The sequence below is a fragment of the Thermobia domestica genome, chromosome 3, assembly GCF_964235325.1.
Source record: "Thermobia domestica chromosome 3, izTheDome1.hap1.1, whole genome shotgun sequence".
NCBI classification, from domain to species: Eukaryota; Metazoa; Arthropoda; class Insecta; order Zygentoma; family Lepismatidae; genus Thermobia; species Thermobia domestica.
Window position 1 is genome coordinate 69,745,148 of NC_137456.1, and position 20,907 is coordinate 69,766,054.

General features: G+C 33.6%; 1 protein-coding gene across 2 annotated transcripts in view; it reads right to left on the bottom strand.

Moving 5' to 3' along the window:
- Positions 1-22: 22 nt before the first annotated feature.
- LOC145680486 (uncharacterized) overlaps positions 23-20,907 on the bottom strand; it is a gene marked incomplete at its 3' end in the record, with an annotated part of 146,248 nt that continues 125,363 nt past the window's right edge. Inside the window, 2 exon segments of one of the 2 annotated variants that reach the window (XM_081751062.1) lie at positions 23-880; positions 7,888-8,225. In XM_081751062.1, coding sequence (XP_081607188.1) covers positions 675-880; positions 7,888-8,225 — 544 coding nt within the window. 2 annotated transcript variants of the gene reach the window in all.

Below are 20,907 nucleotides of genomic sequence, written 5' to 3' on the forward strand. Positions count from 1 at the left end.
CTGGCAAAGTAAATAAATAAATATATATATATATATATGTACAGTATCTTATAGCATTTATTATTATTATCTGTTAAGTACAATAATAAAAGGTTTACAAAAGAAGAATCTCTTCTGTTCGACATCATAAGTTAAAAAAACAGAAAATAGTCTTACAAAATGCATAAAATACATTTTTAAAAACAGTAATATCTGACAGATTTTACACGGAAATCTGCAATCTACATAGTACATAGTACTAAAGTATAAGCTTAATATATTTCTAACAATTAATGTTTCATAACCCCATGCATTACACGTTATATGTACAGAAAAGATATGTGCTGAAGAAAGAATAACATTTTTGCCGAAATTTTAGCTTGTAGACAATTTTGAATGTTTTGGGTGTATTTTTTAATAAATAAAGAAAGGAGTTTTATGATAACGCATGAAATGATTTTGAAGGTGTATTTTTTGGCTAAACTTTTTGTTGCACAATTTACACGAGAATGGCTTCTCAGGAAGATGTATCAACATATGTCGATTAAGTGTTCCTGTCTGAGTGAAACTTTTATTGCAAAGTTTGCATGAAAAAGGTTTGTCACCACTATGCACCCTTGTGTGACTGTCTAACCGACTTTTAATAGGAAATCCTTTTAAACACACTTCACAGTAATATTTCCATCCAGCCTCTTTCACAGAGTTTGATGATTTGATATTGGAACTTCGTTTTGCTTTCGAAAATGGTGCACTACCAATAGCATCTTCTGGAATTGATGTCCGATTTGACTTTGTAATAAGTGTTGCTTCTGATTCCCTCCACAGATTACAGGAACTTGAGGAGCAGCTCTGTAGATTATTTTGAAAGCCTTTGTTTGGTGAAGTAGTACTTGTTTCATCTCTGTAAATAAAAATGTAACATTTACTAAAAGGATAGATGACATTCTTGAAACTAGTATGACTATTTTTACTTATAAATGAATACTAAACGTAAATTATAGCAAAGTACGTGCATTTACATATTTATTCTTATAAATAAATATGAAACTTAAGAATTATATTTTGCATACTACAGCAGTTTTCAATACACTTCACCTATCAAGATTCAATGTCAGTACTGACATTAAAATGTAGTGTCTTATATTAAAATAAAAGTCATTAGAAATGATTTTATATCAGCGTTCGATTAATGACCTCTTCTCCGATGAAAGCATTTTCAGTCTAAGTAGTGATTCTGAATATACACTTATCTAGTGAGAAGTGGGAACACACAATAAAGTCAGGAACATTGTCGAACATGATCATTTTGGTTGTTTGATGTTCTTGTGTAGAGAGGCATATTGTTGCATGAGCAGACCGACCTCCAAACTTTTGAATGCTATACACTCAACGATCAATGATATTGTGACACTGTACTTTTTCTCCACATGCGTGACCACATAGACCAAGTGGTGGAGCTCGTCGAACGAGAGGATATTCGGCGAACGAACTGGCCTACCTGTTCCCCGACTTGAATCCTATTGAGCACGTTTGGGATGGTATGGAAGACGTCTTGCAACCCGTCAGATGCATCAAGGACCATCTAGCGCTGGAGGAGTAAAGGAACTACATTCCACAATTCATTGCCATTTTTGTATACAGGGTGGGAGCACGTTGCAGACTATGCATTGTCGTCCTTGCTAATTACATACTCTTTTAAGAACCATTTCATTCTTTCTGTAATGTCAGGCGGACATCATATGTAGCGGTGTTTGCAGTGTAAGTTATTGCCGCTGCACAAAAGGGCTATTTTTGTTTTGTAATTAAGCGTTTCTTTCTATTGATTCCTGTATCATACGGTAGCACTACCTTGCATATATGGCTCAAGTTTTCACCGACCTATGTCACTTAGGAATAGCAGAGCATGCGAAACCTTTCTTTCTTCCTTAAGTTCTGCACATCAGTGTAGTTTCAGAGACCTGGCGAGCAGCAAAAAACATTCAAGATTTTAAAATAAAATCCCAATCTGTCTACAGCCTAGAATGTAAGGAAAGCATTTATACAAAATTTCAAGATTCTACTCTAATAGTATCGGAGATGCGTCGAACCGCAGAAAGATTATTCAAGCCTCGTTATCCTGTCTTAGGAGATGCATTTCGCAAAATACTGCCTTATCTAAAGCTTAAAATGAAAGAACACTTATACAAAATTTTCGAAGTTCTAAGTTTTCGTGAATTGGAGAATGGCAAAGAATTATTCAAGCTCCGTTATTCCCCCTCATGGGCTGCATAAAAAAAAAAAAAAAAAAAAAAAAAAAACTTATTATCTACAGCTTAAACTGCAGGTTGTACGCTTTGTAATTTTTGAGATCGGGTGGACGGCAAAAAGCATTCAAGCCTCCTCATCACCTTTTAGAAGCCTCACTTCAAGAAAATTTGTCATCACTCTTAGGGGCCTCATTTTCAGAAAATCTCGACTCATCTACAGCTTGAAATGCAAGGAAATTATTTGTACTGAATTTCAAGGATCTATGCCAATAGCTTCAGAGACCTGGCGAACGGCAAGAAATTATTCAAGCCCTTTTATCCCCCCCTTAGGGACTTCATTTCAGAAAAACAAATCTTATCTATAGTTTGAAGTGAAAAAAAATTGCAGTTTCAAGGTTTTATGCCTAATAATTTCGGAGATCTGGCAAAAGCAAAAATATACTCAAACTCCCTCATCCACCCTTAGAGGACTCATTTCAGAAAAAAAAAAACTCGTTTTATCTACAGCTCGAAATACAAGAACATTTGTGCAAAATTTGAATGTTCTACGCCTAATAGTTTCGGAGATCTAGAGAACAGCAAAAAATTATTCAAGCCCCCTTATCCACACTTAGGAGCCTCATTTCAAGAAAGCTCGTCATACTTAGGCTTGAAGTGCAGTACAAAATTTCAAGATTGTACGCCTAAGCCTAATAGTTTCGAAGATATGGTGAAAAAAAAAAAAAAATCAAACCCTGTTATTTACCCTTTGGGGCCACATTTTGCAAAATCCTGTCTTATCTACAGCTTACATGGGGAATATTTATTCAAAATTTCAAAATATTAATTTCGAATCGAAGATCTGTTACTGATTGAATCAGTAAGTCAATTAGTGGATTTACTCTTTTATATATATTACAACGTTTCATGTGTAGGTCTACAAAAAAGATGGATAATATATGAAAATGCGTCTTGGCGAGGTGGATAGTCTCAGCCCTTTTAATCTAAGTAATAATAATAATAATAATAATAATAATAATAATAATAATAAATAATGGCGGTGGTGGTGGTTTTCAGTCAACACAACCAATGTGTGTTGCTTATGATGCTCTTATTATCTGAGTAGATTGTAGTTTAATTGCTTGAAGTAGTTTTGGCCTATTTTGGACTTATTTCTTGGAGAAAATAAGGATGATACTTTATGTATTTTCTACAGAAATATTACTTAATTGATATATATATATATATATATATATATATATATATATATATATATATATATATATATATATATATATATATATGTACGTGTGTGTGTGTGTGTGTGTGTTTATAATCTTTTGGGTAAAATTTATACAGGTGATAGAGGGGTCCAACATACGCACCCTGAGATAGGAAACAGAAAGCCGAAAACGGCTATTCAAGCGTCACGCCATTTTTAAGTTACAGTAATTTGTGGGAACAAGTATGAAGTTTCAATAACAAATGTGTTTTTCAAGTCGATGTAACCTGCTTTATTGTGCACAACACTACATCTGATATGTGAGTATGTAAGGTTTAGTACAAACAATCTATTGCTGCACTGTACGTACCAAAAACTCACAGTAACTGCACAAAGTGACGACCACCAACCTCAACGCACGAGCACAAAGCCTAAGGAAATTTTGCCTCATTTGCTCAAATATCCCCGGCATCTCTTGCACAATTAATGCACAGTCCTGCAAAATGGTGTACAATTTTACCATCTTGCAGAACTTAGAACATTATTTAAGAAGTCTGCTAGTGATTGTGTGTAGAATCTAAAAATATTCTAAGAAAATATCATATCTTTAACTTACATTGGCTACAGGCAGATCACGTAGCGTTCCATAAAACCTGTCTCAAGAAATAATCATGTTTCTTAACAGTTATTCAGATTTATATATATATATGTGTGTGTGTGTGTCAAAATAACAATTAAAATATGTCAAATATGTATACTGTGTATATTTTTATTATTATTATTATTCTGTTAAATTATTATTATTCTGTTGTCCAATTTTTGCAAATTCATAACTTTGTTCATAGTCAAATATCGAAGTTGAATTTTTTACTAGAGTTTTCTCCTGTATAGAACATTCTGTAAAAGAAATTAAATTTTTACTCAATGTTCTACCAGGAATATCATATTTCAAATTTTGCAAAAATTACGAATTTCAAATTTTAAACAATCACAAAAATGGCAGAAAACACTTATCAATATTTTCCTCTAGCTATAGTGATTATAGTACCATATGTAATTATAATTAAAAAATCAACTTTGATATTTAAACTCTCCATGATAAATTTCAGCTCTAAGATTTGGAATTAAAAAAAAAAATCAGTAAACTTTGAGGCAAATTGAAGACTCGCTGTAGAAAATAATGTAAGTGCCCAAAACGATAGTTACTGTTTCAATTTGGGTTCAATTAAGACTTTTCATGCTAAGAAATGAAATGAAATCTTTTCAGTGTAACGTTCGACGGTTATGCCTTTTAGGCTACGGAAGAACAAGGACAGGTGAATGATGATGAGAAAATCATTGTAATAAGCATGTTGGGGAAAACGGGAGTACCCACAGAAAAACACGAACACTATGTTTTCTACCAGAAACTTACTTGGCCGGGGATCGAATCAGGACACCATGTTCCAGAGATAAGCGCTCTACCATTTTCACATTAAGAGATAAAATTAAAGAAGAGAAAGTACTGAAGAAAATGGTATATGTAACAATGTTTTTCAATAATCCAATTCTAAGATATACAAGTTTACGCTAGCGTCAGTAAAGCCACTAAATGTCACACGCTGCTCAACTGAAATGGTCGCCACTTACAAATGGGCTGGGCTTAAAATTTTAAAAAACTGGTTTTGTGCTGCCAATGTATATGGTAATAGTATATTTAAAAAATTGAAAAAGATCAAGCAACCCATACACATTTTATTTCTGTAAGATCCATAAAATAAAGAACTTAAATAATGAGCTAACACACCAATAAAAAAAATATTCCTCAATTTTTGAATAACTACACATGAACTATTAAATGTGTATAACATATTAGTACTTGTAAAAATACGAGGCGCATCTCCAAAAAAGGGCCAATAATTTTTTTCACTGTTGTAGTTGAGAATGCCCAAATGTTCTGTGCTTGCAACAGAGATAGAATCATCCAAGTGGAGTTGCATACATGCGAGTAGCAGTAAGGTGAGATGGCTGTCGTAATACAAAATCCCATCAAATCTAAAGTCAGATCTGTCATACGATTTCTGAACGCCAAAGGACAGAATGCAGTTGATATCCATCGTGATTTAGGGACAGACAGTAATGAAGGATTGGAAGGTCAGGCAATGGTGCAGAGAGTTTCGGGAAGAGCGTTCAGATATCGATTATGATGAGTGTGGTGGAAAAGACCTATTGTTCAGAAGGACGATCTAATGAACGCGTTAACAAGGAAGTCCAATTCAATCGCCTGTTCAAAATAACTGAACTCGCCAAAGAGTCTCCAGAAGTGTCTGCGAAAATACTGTATCGAATTGTGACTGAGAAGCTGGATTATCATAAACTGTGTGGGAGGTTGATGCCAAAAATACTGACAAACGCTCACAAAGAGAAAAGAATGACAGCTGCATGTGACTTTTTGGCATGCTGAGGGGAGGATGGGAATGATCTATTTTCCTCACATAGTGACACGGGATAAAACCTGGATAGTGTACGCCACTGGGGGTCGAAGAAGCAGTCAATGCAATGGCAGCACTCTGGTTTTCCTAAAGCGAAGAAATTCAAACAAATACTATCAGCTTTCAGAATCATGGCAACCGTGTTTTGGGGCCAAAAGGGTGTGATTCTTGTGGAATTCTCGGAACCAGAACAAATAATTACAGCAGATATGTATTACCAAATACTGAACTATCTGCGACGTCATACAAAATCGGGGAGAGAAATGCTATACATCGATGAGACCTATTCAATCATCCCCCTTATAGCGCTGACCCTGTCCCCAGCAATTTTTTATTATTCTTCACCTAAAATGTGGCTTGCATCGAAGCGTTTCAACGACAGTGAAGAGCTCTACTCAAGACATCAGTTCTGTACTGGGTGAAGTATCAGACGGCAGATTTTTACGCAGAGGATATACAGAAGCTTGTGCTAAGCTACCAGAAATATCTGGAGGTTCATGGTGACTACCTCGAAAAATAGCCAAACAATGTACTTGTATATCAATCTCAATAAATTTCTTCTATCACATTTTTTTTAAAAAAGAACATCGGTTCTTTTATTTCACATTCGTCTCCTAAACAGAAAATATACAAACATACATTTATACAAAAATACAAAACATCAAACATACTTGAATATATCGGCACAAACAAGAATATTCTGGAAGACGATTCCTAGGTAAGTAAGAAACAAACTAACTTTTTAAGCTTGAGAGAGATAAAGTACATAATATTATAATGAAAATGAAGAAGATAAGAATACAGTCACATGAACGCCATAAATCATAGAAATTACATTCGTTTTATAAAGTTTATAATGTTTTAGGATTAGTAAACTAAAGCAACAAGTTAAGACATAGTGAAAAATGTAAACACTACGAGAAACAAAATTATTAGAAAAGTAATAATAATAATAATAATGACCAAAAGAAGAGTATAGAAAATAAGAGAAACTCGTATTATATTGTGAAAGAAATTATAACTACTGACAACAAATGTAATAACTCTTAGTAATTATTTAGTAATCGAAATATGAACGAAATAATTCCTTAAGACGTACAGTACCGTGCCGGGAGGGGGAGGCGAGCTGGGTGACGGTCCCGGGCGCGGAACTAATGGGGCCCAAAATTCGGGAGGAAAAAAGAAAAGAAAAGAAGGAAAGAAAAAAGAGAGAGGAAAAATTGCTTGGAATATTTTAGATCAACAGCAGCGTTTCTCAATCTAATATTTAATTTGACCACGGTCTGATTTATACTTGTCACATATACGAAATGGAAGGGAAAAAAAGTAATAAAAAGTGCTCAAAACCAAGGGAAAGCAGGGTTTATTTTTGAAAATTTCCTTATGCTTCGCGCCAACGATAGTAGCACTTCGCGGCTGGTCCGTCGATCTCAGTCATATGTACGAAGGTGCCGTCGTGTACTCTCGCCCCGGGCGCTGATTTTCCACGGCATGGCACTGAAGACGTACTCAATAATGCTCAGTACAATACAATGCGTGAAAAACTAGGACATAGAATTATTTTTTTAAAAAAATAATAAAAATACTTAATCTATTGATGTTGAACTTAGAAACGAAAGAAACAGAATTCAATCGAACACAATTTCCTACACATTAATATTAATAAAAATTATTCTTAAACATGTGGATTTAACTTTTTTGCTAAGTGCTTGTTGTATCAATAAAATACTTCTTCAAGAAATATTATGCTGACTACATCCCACCTCCCCCTCCGAAAAAAAAGAAAAGAAAATTGAGAAATACACTCAACACAGTAATTTTCGCTATTAAACTTTTTTTTTTCTTTTTTTTTTTTTAAAGCACGGGTAGGTATGGAGTTAACAGTGTTTGGCACGGTAATGTCTCCTCAAAGTCTGTTTGGAGCAAAATCTTTGAGAGCACTCTTTGCACACGAATGGTTTTTCCGATTTGTGCACTCCCATATGCATACCTAAATGCGCCTTCTGACGAAATGCTTTGGAGCATATTCGACATATATATGGTTTCTCTCCAGTGTGAATTCGTTCATGCTTTATAAGATCACATTTGCTGTGAAAATGTTTGCAACAAATAGAACACACATGCTTTAATATGGAAGGAAGCATATTAATGATAGAAGACAGTCTTGAATCATCGCTGTTTGCATTTTGGAATTCGTTTTGCACCTTTGCTTCACTGAGTGAAGAAACCATGGAACTGATGGTTCTTGAATTTTTATCCTCTTGATTTTCAACAAAGTGTTGCACGAGCTCTGAAAGGTTGTTTGTCTGAGCAGTATTCGTGTTGCACCTATAAAGAAAAAAGAATACTTACAAGAAAACTGAAAAATAATATTGAGGTTAGAGTAACAAAGAAAACTATACTTATCGGTATTAAGGCCGTATATATATATATATATATATATATATATATATATTTGCCAAAATTTTATCAAAACAAAATTAGAGAATCGTAGTGTAATTTAATAAGTTTATTATAAAAATAAAGAACGAAAGAAATTATTTGTTATCTTCTTTGCCTTTCCCAACCTGGGGTCCACAAAACGATCTAAGGGGCTCCGCAAGCCAATCTGAGAAAAGCACACACAGTGGTGAGAAATACACCTTTTTAAGTTAAATGATCGAATTAATAATGGCAAGTCAATCTGCGTGAGAACTGATATTCGAGCACTCTAACGGCATTTTTTTTTTTTTTTTTCAGAGAGACACTTATTATCATGATAACTTGTTGAAGTTAACATCTAAGGTGTAGAATGGTGTACCGGGTCACCCTAGCCACATGGGGCTTAGCGTTGTCCTGTAACAGGATGACCCCTTTGCGATTCAGAAGTGCTGGTTCCAGAGTTTTGAGTTCTTTTTAACACGGCTCAACTGCTGACAGTATATAGTTGCATTGAGGCTCTGACCAGCTGCTAGCAGTTTCCGTGCACTATGCCGCGAGCAGTCCACCAAACACACAGGAGGACCTTCTTCTGGTGCAGTGTGGTTTCAGCTAGTCTGGAACCGGTTCATGGGATGCTAACCAATGATGACAGCGCCGTGGAGCTTCGTACAGGACCCACTTCTCATCACATGTCAACACACTGTTCAGAAAAGGCTCCTTTCTCAGAAGAGACAGCAAAGAAACACAGGTGTCTGCTCGCGTTGACTTCTGGCCCGGAGTAAAATCATGTGGGAGCCATCCACCCAACTTGTAGTGCTTCCCAAGTTGATGGAGGTGCTGCCGAATGGTTTCTACACTCACACTGAATCGTAGTCCCAGTTCGTCATATGTCTGGCCACTGTTCGCCTCAATTGCTGTCTGAAGATCTTTATTTTGTACATGTGTTGGTCTTCCAGCACGTGGTGCGTTTTCGAGTGTTTCGTCACTATCCTTAAATATGTTAAAGCACCGCCGCACTGTCCGCGTAGTCACGACACCCTTACCAAAGGACTGCCGCCCCGCTGCAGCGGTGTTTGACCCCAGTTTGAACTCGTACAGCATACACGCCCTTATGACGCTCTGTGGAGGTTCCATGTTCGCTCTGTCCTTTCGCAAGTTCACAGTGTAACTGATATGCCACAACCAGGTAGTACGTTGGATATACCCACACCAACAACTGACCTTCTCCTGATCTCCATTTGCATTCAACTCACGGTGTGAGGGCCAATTGAACACAGACCTCCACAAAAAGCGACAGAACATTCTTGGTTACCTTTATATGTTCAGCTTTCAGCAATCGTCATGAATTTTCTCAAGAGATCAGCTTTTGACTAAATGGTAAACGTACTTGTCTTCGATTCCTTGTACAATATCATATAGGTCGCATCTCTTATTATAAGATCTACGGAAAAGGAATATTGAACTTTAAACAAACAAACATAATCACACATTCTCATATCTATTACTCCAAATATTTGATAATTTGCTAGTTATACTTCTTTCAGGCTCATACTTATAAATAGAAAAATTTACATGTGCGTACACTTTTTAGCTATGTGAATAATATGTATGTTAAAGATGATTACAAATTTCTTTAGATATTAAAGAAAAGAACAATTACTGGCAAAGAAAAAAATATAGCAATAAACAAAGTATTTTATACCATTTATTAATTCTGCATGTTCAGTACAATAAGAAAATTAGAAAAAGAATTAGATTCACAAAAGTAGAACGTCTTTCATCTAGGTCTTCTAAAGACTCGTGCAGATTTTACCAAAAAGAGCTGAGAATCGGAGGCTTACAAAGCAGTGAATGAAAGTGATATTTTATATTCATACAATATTCAATCACTTTTGTGCACATAGTTTATATAAATAAACAAACACATCACGTTCATCTTCCACGTTATTTACTTTATCTGGTGTAAACTATCCATATTCACCTTAAATATGAACTAAAACGTTTTATAACGATACAGAAAGTGCTTTTAAAGCTCTTTTATTATGGAAGAACTTTTAGTTGCATATTTTACACTAGTTAACATGTGACGATTAAGTATTCCTATCTGATCGAAATTTTTATCACAAATTTTGCAATGAAACGGTTTATCGCCAACATGTATCCTGGCGTGAGCATCTATGACTTTTAAATCGAAATTCTGAGACACACTTTACAATAATATTTTCGCTCATTTCCTTTCACAGAATTTACTGATTTCACATTGGAAGTTCGTTATGTTTATGAAAACGATGTATTACTGACATCAACTTTTGTAATTGATGCCTGATTTGACCTCGTGATAAGTATTACAACTGACTACTTGCACAAATTACAGGACTTTGAGGGTCTGTGTAGATTATTTTGAAAGCCTTTGTTTAGTGAAATAGCACTTATCTCATCTCCGGAAACAAAAGAGGTAGGGTTGACAACATTTTTGGAACTATTATAAATATTTTACGTATATATGAAGCCAAAACGTAAATTACAACAAAATTTAAAATTACATTTCAATGTGAAATAACAATAAACGAGTTGTCAGATAAGTCTTTTAACGAAAACTTGGAACAAGTTTTGTATGGAAATGATCTGGTACCCGTATGTGAAGCCACGTACCTCGAAAGATTTCCATTTTTGTAATCCTGGTTTTTAGAATAAATGATAACATTTCCACTTAACATGTTGTTTCACAAGTTTTGAAGTTGTCAACATATGGCCATATTAGAATTCTTAAATTAATTTTCATAGTTGAATTTTGTATTTTCTTTGCTATCCTGTTTTACCTAGATGTAAAAATAAATTGTAATCAAACACTGTACTCATTAGAAGTGAGTTCAAAAAGAAATATACAAGTATAATGGATGATTCCTTCAATGCTGATTCAGGTAAAATATTTCCTTGAACTGAAGAAAAGATATTGCCATGTTATGAAACTTGCAACAGTACAAAGAATATCACTTAGAAATGACGCTTCCATAATTCATTAAATACTTCGAACATATTACTATTTCGTGTAGAAAACACTAAACATAAACGACTAATAATATGAATATGTGTCCAATATCACCTTCGGGCAAATGCATGAAGTTAATTTCAGTGATACTTGGGAATTGCTAAGTTTATTTAAACTTGTATCTGAAAATAAACTGAATCAAAATGAAATTCAAGTTTATTTCAGACCAGAATATAAGTATACAGAGTAAATTTTTCAGTTGTATTAGCGATAGGTAATAATAGATATCCTTTAACTGTTCATGTTTTATTAACGTGACCAAACAACGAAAGTTTTAAATAGCTTGGATCGAGGGTTCTCTATACAATGGAATGAAGCTATTTTGTCCAACCAAATTAATCATTTTTTTTTGGGGGGGGGGGGTGCAGATTTTTAGATTAATCTTCAACATTAGTATCTCTAAATGTCCTTGGACAAAACTTAAGCCTCCATATCCTAATAACGAGAGGAAGTTCCAAGGATTTATAGGAACAGAAAAAATAAATAACTTTCATTGAGGTATGCGGGTATCAATATTTAAGCAGTGCATCTAGAAAGTAAATTTGTGTTTCAACTAAGTGGACTCTGAATAGTAAATTTGATAGAAGTCTCCTTAAATTGGCGGAAGTGATACGGTTTGTTGGACAATAAGAAATGTAAATTTATGATTTCCAAACGGAAGGCAATAACTTGCTTCAACGTGATTTGATATGATTTTGGAAAAAGTTGAGTTGAGTTGATTTTAGTTTAGCGTCCCTTTCAGCAGCGAGGCTATATGAGACGTGGACCTACTGATTAACGTGGAATCCGAACCACATGAGCTCCCGCCGGGGATTTTGGAAAAAGTATTGACATACCACATCACCCCAAGAAAATTATACAATCTTCAATACTGAATCAAAAAATGCTAACAAATTGTGCGTTAATAGAAAAAAAAAAAACAAAAAAAAAAACTATGCAGTAAATCAATTACATATAATTAGTGATTTATGATACTAAAGACACTTAAAAAGAAGAAGAAGAAGACTACTACTACTACTACTACTACTACTACTACTACTACTACTACTACTAATAATAATAATAATAATAATAATAATAAGAGTATAGAAAATAACTGAAATTATTATATTCTAAAAGAAATATAATTATATATTCTGGAAGAAATTTACAAAAATGTAACTCTCTTTTTAAGAAGTTACTAATCTAAATATAGAAGAAGAAATTTCCTCACTTCTGAAACACTTTGGAGTTAATTGCTCCTCTAGTTGAAAATCGTTAACAATTACGTTTCTTCAAAATCACCATCAGGGTTTCAATATAATTGACAAAAGAATTTCCATCTCTGAGCTCATATTAATAAATGTAATAATCATTCATAGGAAACTAGACACTTGCTATACCTCCATATCAGTAATTCTCAAATGATTTACCAAGAAATTCTAAATGCACCCAAAAATCTAAGTATAAGCTTTTACTTAATATCCAATTACAAAATCTAAAACTGAAACAAAAATATTTACGTTAACATGGAGTACTGATTTACAACACACTTATATTTCGAGTCTTGCTTTTTAGGATATTTTGTAGATAATAAAATTTAGTGGAAACATACTCTTTATGTAGTCTACAAAGTAAAACAACTCATGGTCTTAATGCTGATAGACATTCTTATCCTAATATTACAGTGTATGCACTGTAGCAAGCGTTTCCTGTATCTTGTTTTTCATTGTTGTCAAAAACGAATTGTAATCGTTGTATCGAGAAAATCCTTCTTCAAGAAATATTATGCTGACTCCATAGCCCCTACTCGCTAAAAAGTAAATAAAATTAAGAAACATATTCTTCAAAGTAATTTCAATTATTAATCAAAGTAGTGTATTTCTCTCCTAGGCACAAGAAGGTATGAAGTTAATAGTGTTTAGCACGGTAATGTCTCTTCAAAGTCTGTTTGGAGCAGAATGTCTGAGAGCACACTTTGCACACGAAAGGCTTTTCCGATTTGTGCACTCCCATATGAATGCCTAAATGTGACTTTTGACGAAATGTTTTGGAACATATTCGACATACATATGGTTTCTCTCCAGTGTGAATTCGTGCATGGTTTATAAAATTATATTTATTACAAAATTCTTTACCACAAACAGAACACCCATACGTTAACGTGGAACGAAACCTGTTAATGTTACATTGCACGCTTGAATCTTCACTGGTTGCATTTCGAAATTTGTCTTGCACTTTTGCCTCACTGAGTGAACAAACCACGGGACTGGTGGTTCTTGAATTTTTATCCTCTTGATTCTCAACAAAGTGTTGTAAGAATTCTGAAAGGTTGTTCGTTTGAGATTTATTCATGTAGCACCTATAAAAAAGAAAAAAGATACTTACAAGAAAACCGAAATATAATATTGAAGTAACAAAGAAAACGATACGTATTTCAGTATGGACACCGAGGGATTCGTTCCGTTTCCCGAGAACTTTTCAAAACAAAACTAGAGAATTCCAGTACAATTTAATAAGTTTAATATAAAATATAAAGAAAGAACGAAAGAAATTACTTGTCTGATATCTTCTTAGTACTTACCGTAAACTATATTAAAAGAAAAATGAAATTCGAAAGGTTGGACTAGTCTAAAAATCACAAACACTATCATTGTCACGACCAAGTATAGCACTTTTAATGTTAAGTATTTAGCAATCGTAATAAATTTTCTCATAAGAGATCCGCTCTTGACTAAACGGTAAAAGTACTCGCCTTTGGTATTCTTGAGCAATATTACCTACGAATATGGATCGCCATCTCTTATTACAATATCTACGTCTCAGATAGTCTCTTGTTGAAAAGGAACGTTGAACTCTTAAACAAAAAAAAAAAAAAAAAATAAAATAAAATAAAATAAAATAAAATAAAATAAATAAATAAATAAATAAATAAATATACAGATAGTGTATCACATATGCTGCTCCGGATATTTGATTCTTCGCTAGTCTTGGTTCTTCAATGGTAATACTTATAAATACAAAAATTTGCATGTACATACACTATATGAACAATACATAATATGTTAACGATTATTAGAAATCTCTTTAGATATTACAGAAAAGAACAATTACTTGCTAAGTAAAAAATATAAATATGTATAAAGAATTTTATATCATTTATTAATTTTGCCTGTTCAATACAATAATAAAGCCAGAAAAATACATTAAATTTACACAAGTAGAATGTCTTGTGTTTCACATCATAAACTTAAAAAAGGAAAACAAAAGCCTCATATAAGGCATAAACTCAGCCTAATACTAATAATACCTGAGAGATTTTCTATGGAAATCAATACTTTAAATGACAAATAGTACTAGTATATAAGTCGAATATATTTATGCAAGTGAGAATTTCATAACGCCATCTATTACATTGTGTGCACAGAAGTGACTAGACACCGTTATATAAAAACGGAATGACGTACGTGCGCGACAATGGCAAGCAAAGTATTTTCAAAATATTCACTAGTAAAATTAGGTAATACAAAGGAACAACACAAAATTTTCATAAAAACATTATAATAATACAACATTATAATTTTATTATATATTATATCATCAGTATGAAAATGTTCTCACATTTTATTTGTGACTTTGCCAATTCAAGGTGCACTTAATGTAAAAGAGACATTACTGGAACAAACCAAGGTTAAAACAGTCTATAACGAAGCTACAGCAGAAATTTACAAAGGCAGCCGCAACGACACAATGCCTTAACATAATTCTAGCTACTCAAAATCTGTACTCAGAATTTATAATGATGTACGGATACAAGAATTTGGATACTGGAATAATAGCAGCGGGTGTTATGTAGTAATGAATCATGTATAACATATTTTCTTGATTGATCAGAGATTTAATAGGAAGGCGTTCACGTCCCAAGAAATACATGAAAACTTATGCAAATATCAGACCAATTTTTAGAACCTGGAGCAACGTGTCCAGACTGCATTCTTACGACTCTTTCACTGACAGATTTTTTTATTACAGGATTCCAGTAAGAATGAAGAAGCATCAGACTCGTGAATACTGCTAAAAAGTGCTGAGAATAAGAGACCTACAAACTAGTGAGTGAAACTGCTATGTTATATTCAGATAATGTTAAGTACTTTTCTGCACATAATGTATATAAACAAACAAAGAACACGTTATTTTCATTTTACATGTAATTTACTTAATTTGATGTAATCTAACCATATTAATAATTGAATATAAACTAAGATGTTTTATGATGATAGAAAAAGTGCCTTTGAAGCTCTGTTTCTTGACAGAACTTCTTGTTGCACAAATTACACAAGTATTATTTTTTAGGAAGATGTACCAGCATATGTCGATTAAGATTTCCCCTGTGAATGAAACTTTTATTACAAATTTTGCAACAAAAAGGTTTCTCGCCAGTGTGTATCCTGGTGTGAATGTCTAATAGACTTTTAAAATGAAATCCTTTTAGACACACTGCACAATGATATTTCCAGCCGTCCTCTTTAAAAGAATTCACTGAATTGATATTGGAATTTCGTTTTGTTTTTGAAATTGAAGCATTACTAATACCACCTTCTATAATTGATTTCTGATTTGACCTTGTGATAGGTGTAACATCTGATTCTTTCCACATATTACAGGAACTCTGCAGATTACTTTGAAAATCTTCGTTTGGTAACATAGTCCTTACCCGATCTCTGTAAATAAAAAGGTCAGTTACTGCAAGCATTACGAACATTTTTGAAAATAGTATGAATATTTGAATTATAAATGAACCCAAAACATAAATTATATCGAAATACAAACCATCATGAATCTATTCCTAAGAATATACAGCATATGAAACTTAAGAATTATGAAAAAATGAAATGAAATCTTTGTGTTTTACGTCCCACGGATATGCTGGTGAGGCTAAAGGAGACGGTGATGATGAGTAATGAATGAAATGGTGGAATGAAGAAAGTGAGAGGAAACGGGAGAACCCCGAGGAAACCCACGCACACGGTGTTTGTCCACCACAAAGTTCACTTGGTGGGGGCTGGGATCGAACTCGGGACCCCAAGCACCAGAGGTGAACGCTCTACCACTGAGCCATCGCGGCCCCAGTTAAGAATTATGATTCGCATACTGAAGGAATTTCCCAATACACTTCAGCTACCAGGTATTTAAGTCAGTATTGGTATTTTAATGTAGTACCTTACATTAAAATATAAGAGACTTAACTAGATATGACTTAAAAATACAGCGTTCGATTAGTGAACTGGTGGGGAAAAAAAGATAAGTTACAGTTTCGAAGTATTTCTAAATGCTACATGTTACACTTCTGTCTTCTTAATAGGACACCAACCAACTCTATTAAAATTATCCTTTACTATCGCAGGCTCATAAACGATACATGATATATTATCTCCTTAAAACGTATGTCCATTGATCACTTTAACGTATATCATCTTTAAAACAACTCTTGTGTTTTTAGTTTAGAATCTGTATTTGTTAGCAAATTTCTTAAAAGGATAGTTTTCAATTACATTCTGAATTGATATGGACACTAATGGATCCGCCGAGTTCATAATTCGACTTCACGCAATATAACTGTACCCACAAAGTCACTGCTAAGAAGTGGTAGGAAGAGGCATACTTATATTAATAAGCTTCAAAAGTATACGTAAGAAATGTTATTTTCTTCAATTCAAAATTCAAATCGCTAAATTTATTCCACGAGCATTTAAACTACGAAATTCAGAATTTACTTCTTTTCATGAATCAATATCGATAATGTAAATTTCGTAAGAAATATATTAGCTGTAGGAACTAAATCTGAAACTTTTTGTCAGTTACACAAATCATGTGATTGCAACAAAGAAATTCGAATCAAGCATAGAAAACGAATTCCGAGATGACGTCCACATGGATGCTTCAAGTTACTTTTCTCCTTTACTTGTTCCCCCCCCCCCCCCCCCTGTGTGACGAAATGTATAGCCAAAGCTCATATAGTGTTGTGTGATCATGTTTTCACTATTCTCTAATAATTCATGTTTCCACTATTCATTGGTAGATAAAACACCCAAAACAAACATGGGAATATAATTTTATACACAGTATAGTCAAGCGCACAGTACCCTGTAACTATCGAAAGATTATGCAGAGTGTATCAAAATTCAATAAGTACATTGTATAGTAACCTTCAGCTGCAAGGCAGCTCTAAATTTTCTCATGGGGACAGTTGAAGTGCCAGATATCGTCTTGGGAAACAGTCCACTCTTCTACTCCTGGGAACGTAGTTAGCCAAGATCTGAAGACGGGGTTGCAGGCGAGACAGATGTCGTGCACTGAATGTCACACACACTCATCAGAGTACAGATCTAGTAGCCATACAGATCAGAGGAATTGACGTAGTTTTCTAGAGCAGTTTACAATTGGTGTGTGAAAGGAAATGCCATATTGGAAGAATATATAATCATAGTGGAGGAAAGACAATGTAATGGGTTGGACGATGTTCTGGATGTACACTATTAAAGTCAATGTAACTGCATAAAAAGCAGAAGTGAAAGGTTATTGGGGGATATTGCTCTCACATTATGGTGCCTGACGTTGATTTTTTACATCATTGTCATATACAATGTAGAAAGTGCCGCTCATTCGGTTGACGCCGCACTTGAAAACGATGATCGATAGCACTGACGCAGAATCAGCTCTAATCACCGTTCTTCATATCTTCAACTGTTTCTTTTGTGTCAATATTGAAGGCAGGATTCCCCACGGCAGCGCGTGAGAGAACGACTGGCACGCAGCATGGTATAAACTACTTTAACGACAACTAAAGAATTCGTACACTATATTACTTAGTCGTGTATATATATATATATATATATATATATAGATATAGATATATATACATACACACACACACAGTACGATTACTTACTGCAAACACTTGATAATTTTGAAAGAAAATTTAGCGCTTAAGATTTTGAGTCAGTCCTGGCCTTTCGAATGTTGATACATATAACTACAAAAATGTATGTATGCATAATATCACCAAGAAAAAAAAAAATGTCTTTTTGTTAAAATAACTATGATAATTGATGATGATTTGAAATAATTTTAAAGAAAAGCATGCTTAATGTCAGAGTAAACATCAGATAACAAAATTACTGATATAATTTATTAAGCAATTTTGCCTTTTGTACAACAGTAAGATCAAAACAAGTAAATCTGATTTACAATACAAAGATGTTCGATATCACGAACACTATAAGATGTCTTTTTATAAGGCACAAAATTAAATATTTAAAATAATATAATTTCCGAATGATATGTTAGAGGGAAACTACTAATATTTTGAAGTGGTTCGTGATGGCCAACATCGTCTCCGTGGGTTCTCCTATTTCCTCCCACATTGTCATTTCGCCAACTTTCAAACATTCACTTTTAGTAAACACACAGCTTCTCTAACCTAAAAGGCATAAACTTGAGACAAAAGACTACAGAATTTCGTTTCTAAAAAGTACCGGAAATACAGTTGAGTATTTTTATTCACGATAAGATTAGCGCATGCTCATAATTGCATAAACTCCAATATGGATATAGAAATAACTGGAGAGCTTTCTTGTAGCTATATGATTAGCATGCGTTCCATTAGCAGGGAAACATCCAAATTCGATTTCCAGTGGAATTTCATGTGGTTCTGATTATATTAAGCTGAAGGTTCATGCTTCACATAGAAAAAGATATTAAACTCTAAGTCAATTAATCAATCAAAACGGATTACCCATCATTACCAAAACAGCAAAGACGAACATGAGAAACAGAAAGATATATCTATAGCCCGACAAGAATGACTTGATCGCTTACAGTTCAAAATACCGTAATAAACAGTTACATAGCCAAATATAGAAATCAAATGATCCATTCTCGACTAAATTTTTGGAAGTATGTGACATATGCAGTTGTTCTACTTTACATCTTGTAATTTCAGCAAGTCATTACAGTGGAGTTATATTACATTGCCACAGCAGAACGGGCAGATATTCGGAGATAAAATAAGTAAGACAAAAATTTGAAAACGTTAGAGTGTTTCAGAGTGCTTCATAACAGCAGATGAGAATCGAACATTAATTGAAATATCATAAAAGCTTTAGACTTATTTATTTATTTATTTACTTTTTTTAATGCTTATGGTAGCTTTTATTACATAATAGTTTACGAATCAATTTGAAAGCAAAACTACTTAGAGATTGCATCATTGCGAGAGATCTAAGTAGTATTCTGAAACAAAAAATATTTTAATGTAACTTAATGTTGTGGTCTTAGGAAGTAAAAATCAATATTTTATAATTTTATCGAAATCTTTACGTTTATTGCACGCACGTGAATTTGTTAAGTTTTGTTTTCCTATTCGTTTGTTAAATCGTACAAACAAACCGGAAAAGAATGGCATTATGGCTATATACGCGTATGTTAGAATTAGGTTGTTTGTCTCTATTTTATAACTTCTGTGTCATGTATAACTGAATAACTGCGTATGCAACAAACTGTAACAAACTGTGCAAATTTCCTAGTTATATTATGCTGATGAGCGTAGGGGTATTTCTCTCTGACACTTTTCTGCACACTTCGAGATTTTGGATTTGAGACACCACAGGTAATACTTTTTTCACGTCTTCAGTAACGTTACTATCTCTTTCGTGGTATATGAACTGAAGACTTTCTTGTTTCTTTGATTCGGTCTCTAGTATAGCTACCCGTAACTAGCCTTTCTATCCCCATTCTAAGTTCTACTGGATAAGTAGTGAATTTTGTGGACTTCTGTTTAGTCTTATTAATCGACATACAAGGACGAACTGTTCCCAGGTTCATAAGAGGGAAGCTACCCACATTATCAACAGCACGTTAGTGAGAGAGAAATATGTTCCTTGTATACACAAATTCACTACACCAGACCAAGCACTATATATTTCCTAGTGTTTATTGAAAGGGTATTAAACCTAAGATATAAGCAATTCCATGTCAAGCAATTCATTACTGTGAAAATACTTTTAAGATTACCAATACGAGATTGGTAAAGTACGAATGTCTTTATGGCTCTGAAGATTAAAGTATTTAAGCTCTATCTTCATCCCTATAACAATGCCATTAAAGCAAATCAGCAATGTTAAAAACATAATCCAAAGTCCACTCACTTAAAAAGTATATTGTGCATAATCTCCTGAATGTAATTATACGCTATTTTGAGGAATCAATTTAACGTAGTTTTACTCTTGTTGATGTTGCAAAACTATAAAATTATTATTATCAGATCAAATATTTGAAAGAAAAGGCACTGGAAGCCTTAAGTTTTCAGGTTTATGCTTTTGATACATACATAAGGAAACCGATTATTTTCAAATATGCAGATTAAATATATACACTCTATCCATATTACAAAAAACAGATAAAAATAAATTTGGTAACTACAGACCTGAAACTGAGAAAACTGCAAACAAAAACAAGTTAATTTCTTATATTGTATCTTTGAAGGAAAATGTCTCCCATTTT